This window comes from Penaeus japonicus, unplaced genomic scaffold, assembly GCF_977035675.1.
Source record: "Penaeus japonicus unplaced genomic scaffold, GWHDUDI00000001_assembly GWHDUDI00000029, whole genome shotgun sequence".
Taxonomy (NCBI): domain Eukaryota; kingdom Metazoa; phylum Arthropoda; class Malacostraca; order Decapoda; family Penaeidae; genus Penaeus; species Penaeus japonicus.
This window is the reverse complement of record NW_028234431.1, coordinates 22,181,652-22,186,651: the sequence shown is the minus strand read 5'-3', so window position 1 is coordinate 22,186,651 and position 5,000 is coordinate 22,181,652. Positions and strand designations below refer to the sequence as shown.

The 5,000-nt window shown below is 43.7% G+C and overlaps 1 protein-coding gene across 7 annotated transcripts in view; it reads right to left on the bottom strand.

Annotated features, from left to right (window-relative positions):
• Positions 1–5,000, bottom strand: part of LOC122263163 (uncharacterized) — a 278,554-nt gene that overhangs the window by 83,613 nt on the left and 189,941 nt on the right. For all 7 annotated transcript variants that reach the window (XM_086554098.1, XM_086554102.1, XM_086554103.1 and 4 more), the window contains 2 exons: positions 4,723–4,884; positions 3,163–3,271 (listed from right to left, as the gene is read on the bottom strand). In XM_086554098.1, coding sequence (XP_086410224.1) covers positions 3,163–3,271; positions 4,723–4,884 — 271 coding nt within the window. The remainder of the gene's footprint in view (positions 1–3,162; positions 3,272–4,722; positions 4,885–5,000) is intronic.

The following is a 5,000-nucleotide window of genomic DNA, read 5'->3' as shown; positions in this document are numbered from 1 at the left end:
GTACAAAAAATAACACTGTACATGTGAGTGCGTATGTGGGTGGGCATGTGGGTGGGCGTGCGTGCGTACGTGCATGCATTCGTGCGTGTGCGCATGCGTCTTCGAGCGCATCTGTATGCATTCTCTGGGAGATGAATCTTGACTTTTTTTTCTCTGTATACAATCCACAGACAAAAAGGATAGAAAAGCAAACACGTAAGCCTAGCACAGTCAAACTCAGTCAAGCTGACGACTTAAGCCTCCGTGATGTAACTGTCGCGCAAACCTGTCTCAAAAGGTCACTCTGGGAATAAAAAATAATATCCCTTCTTCAGTTACAAGGCCATTATACGGCCTGAGTCATCTCCACACTCTCGTTTCTCTCCGACGCTGCTTCATCTCGCTGATGTCGTCTCCGTCATCATTCTTTCTCTTTCTCCTCTTTTTTCTGCCCTCTCTCGCGTCTAGGAGTATCATCAAGGCCGACACTTCGTCTTCCGAATGGCGAATTAGAGGCGACCTTAGGACCTTTAAATGCCGCGGTATTTAAACTGGGTGACGACGACTAACTGAGCACCCTCCCCCGCACTCACGACCCCACCCCCCTCTCCTAGCCTTCCCTACCCTGGTCTCCCGAGTGGGTTCGTGCGTGGGTCGACGTCGCCGGTTACGACTGCGCCTTGTCCCTTGTCTCTTTAGGCGCCCTTAAGTACTTGACCTGCAGGCACCTCTGACCCCTGAAGGCCTCGGACGCCCTCGCTAAGCACCAGCCCACGCTCGCCCGCCGCTGTCACTGCCTGTGTGACTGGCGGGGATGGGCGCTGGTCCCTCTCTTCTGCCTGGCGTACCAGATGATTCTCGGTCGGTCTGTTTCTCTTTCTGTCTGTCTGTCTGTCTGTCAGTCTGTTTGTCTCTGTCTCTGTCTCTCTTTCTCTTATTCTTTCTCACACACACATTTTCAAGCACGACATCTTCCTAACTTTCCCCATCCTTTCCCACACTTACTCTCCCTCCCCCCAAAAAAAACAACCGCCCCCACAGCCCTCACATAGGCCCACCTCTTTCTCCTTCTCTCCCACGGGCGCTTCCTGCTCGCCCACAGTCCAGCAGAGCCGAGCGAGCGAGCGCCCAACAAGCAAAAATGGTTCAGCCAACCAAGCCCTGCCACGGCGGCCACCAGGCAGAGGCCAGCCAGCAGCCGAGCTAAGGTATCCAGTGTGACTCACTCTCTGTTGTGCGGGTTGTGTGCTGTGCCATAATAATCTCTTCCTGCGAGGTTCCCACGACGCGCGCGCGCACACACACACACACACACACACACAGTCACCCGGACAGTTTATTATTGTTGCAGCGGCGAGGGAGAAAGAAAAAGAGAGAGATACCCTTGCATTACATGCGTTTTGTTCGAACTCAGAGAAACGTGACAGATAAGTCCCTGTTTCCCCTCGCTGAGTTTGTTTCTTTTCCCTTTTTTGTTCTCTTGCTTTGTTATGTTGTGCCGTTCTTCCCTTTCTCCTTTTCTTGCCTCTCCTTTTCTTAGAACCTTACAATAATTCTCTTTCGTACTCTCCCCTTTTTAATTTCTTTTTCTTTTTCCCACTTCCTCAGTGTCTCTCTCCTTTCTCATTTTCTCTTTTCTTTCTTTCCATCTTTCTTTTTTCTCCCCTCCAACACATACACTTTTACACGAGCGCTTGGGTGTGTATCAACCTATCTCCCCCTCAAAAAAAAGGAACAGCCGTATAAACACAATAACACATGTACACAGACAGGACGCAACACATGTGCGTGCCTCCTAAATCACCGTACAAAGGCTACCTGACACGAGACTGTGTTATCTCGGCCGCTCTGATTGGTCAACCGAGTGTGTATGTGTGTGTGCACGCGTGTGTGTGCGAGTGTCTGTCCGTCCATGTGCGTGTGCGAAGAAGACACAAAACCGGCATGTTAAAGCAATCAGACGCTCTCGCGGATTTCGCTTCCCTACGCCACCCTTTCCGACAAACGCATTTCTCGAGTCGCGTCTCATTTACGTCTCCTTCACAAAGCACCACCACCACGACATCCATCCAACCTGCAACACCGCCTACGCCGCCCCGACGCAACGCGGGCGGCTGCGTCAAGCTCTTTTCCCTGCGAGCACCACGACGCAGCGCCCCCTTCTCATGTTTTGTGGCGGGGACACCCTCGAGGCTGTCAAAACATTTGCGGGTAAACAAACCGTAAAATGCAAGGGGGAGTAAATTTGCTTCCAGATAAATTTCGATATCATACGCGTTGCAGTGCCAGAAAGAAGCTAAAGATAATAAAATTGAAAGACACACACTATACCCGAGACACCTGACCCAGAAAACAGGAAAGGACCTGGACCTCGACTTCTCAGGACCGGAAACATCGGTTAACTACAATAACTACTCCAAAGGCCAATTAAGCGTATGCTGTTAGCGGTTCCTTGACCCCCCTGCACGATAAATCATGTTACTATTATCATTATTATTTATATCATCATTATCATTATTATCATTATAATAATTATTATTGTTATTATCATCATCATTATCATTATCACTATCATTATTATTATCATAATCATTATCCTCATAATTACTTTAATCGCTATTATTATCATTATCATTATAAATATTGTTCTTATCATTATCATTAATATCATTATTAGTATCATTATCATCCTTATTACTACTATCATCATTGTCATTAATAGTATTAATAAAAATATCATTATCATCATAGTCATCCTCACCATCATCATTATGATAAATATAGTGAAAATAACAGAAAATAATAATACTAACAGGAAATCATAATAATAGCAGATAATAATAATAGTAATAATAGTATTGGTAATCCTAACTGTCATAATAATAATAATAATAATAATAATAATAATAATAATAATAAAAATAACATCAACAATAACAATAGCAACAATAACAATAACAACAATAATAACAATAACAATAATAATAATAATAATAATAATAATAATAATAACAACAATAATACAGATAATAAAAAACAAAATAACAATAATAATAACTGTTAATGATAATAATAAACCGTACTAAAAATAAACAATAATAATAACAACAATAACAACAACAACAACAACAATAGTGCTAATAAAAGCGAGAAAACATCGCGATTGGGAGCCAGTGCACTTACGTTATCGGTGGTGGAGAGTCTGCGCAGTTGCTGATTGATATTCTCGAGCTGCGAGTAGAACCAGGCACGTTCCTCTTCCTCTGCCTCGATCTCTTGCAAGAGGCGTGACCTGCAAGATGCATGGCTTTCTTAGGCAATGAATATGGAGGGCGGAGACGGTTAGTGGAGAAAATGTACAAACACGCCTAATGAGAAATAAAAAGTTAAATAAACAAATAAAGAAATATGATATATAATATGCCTGGTCTTTTTTTAATTGAGGAGATATACATTGTAGCCGGAATTGCATGTTCTGCATTCAAATGAAGTAACATAAAAATCGAAAGACGGACAATCAGAAGGACAAAAACATCGAAGGGCAGACATACAGACACATCAAATGACAGACATATAGGATCATCAAATGGCAGACATACAAACATACAAAAAATTTACATAAAAGGCATAAAGACAGACAGACTGACTAAGACAGATATATCGAAAGACAGACCGACATACAGACAAAATGAAACATATAACGGCATTAAAAACGAAAGTCATGCAAACAAACATACACATCAGATGACAGGCGTAAAGACAATCAGAAACACCTAAAGACAGACAGACAGACAGACAGACAGCAAGAAAGACAGACAGAAACGATATATGAAAGACAAGCAGTAAGAAAAAGACAGGGACAAACTGACAGCCAGGAACAAACCTGTTCACATATACATGCCCTCAAAAGGACGCAGGTATACAGGCGTCCATACATAAAAGTAAATTCATGGGTAGTGGAGGAAACTGATAGGCGCTAAACAAATAGCGAGAGGAAGACAAACAGAGAATACAAGGAGACAACAAGGTAAACAGGAAGACAGACAGAAATAACAGACAACTATTACGAAACAGACAGAAATGACAGACAACTAGTACGAAACAGACAGAAGCAGAAATACACAGAAAGACACCTTGACTGGTTCACATACAGGCAGGCAGAAAGGCAATAAAAATCAACTTTATAACAGACAACATACCGTCAAGTAGAGAAACAGACGGAGACTAATAGACAGAAAACAAACAAGACGGTTGGACAGACAGCTATTCACTCAGATAGGACAGTCATACGGATTAACAGAGGCGGCAGACAGTGAGACAGACAGACAGATGGACGGCCAGGTACCAATCATTCAGACAAATGGACAGACAGATTGGCCGACAGACAGATAGACAGATGGCGAAAAAGACGAACTGACAAATGGACAGATAAACAGAGTGGCTTACATGCTGGCAGGCAGAAACACAGAAAGACGTACTGACAGATAACCAATAAATCAGACAGGCAGACAATACTTATTGACAGAGTGACGGACAGGCAGACAAACAAACAGACGGACATACAAATTGGAAAAATGGCATACATACATACATACAAACAGACGGGCAGTCGGACAGATAACCAATCAATCAGACAAACAGACAGACTGACCTAATGATTAACAGACAGACAGACAGACAGACAGACAGACAAACGGACAGAGAGCCCGTCAACCCTCCCATACCCTTCCCCGGCCTCCTTACCTCTCCTTCCTCAGAGTAAGTATGAGGTTGGCAACGTCTTCTTGAGAGTCGAGGTTGACGCTGGAGGTGGACAAACACCCGGGGAGGTTGAACCCGGTGAACACCTGTGACCTGTTGCACCTGGACGCTGACCTGGTCTGGCGTAGGGGCCGGCGGAGTCCCCTGTGGGCAGAGCGGGAAGTGAGGGCATGACTCGTACGGTAAGACAAAAAAGAAAGAAAGAAAGAAAAGGGAAGAAAAAAGAGGAAAGAAAATTATATGCACCTTGAGATTGACTC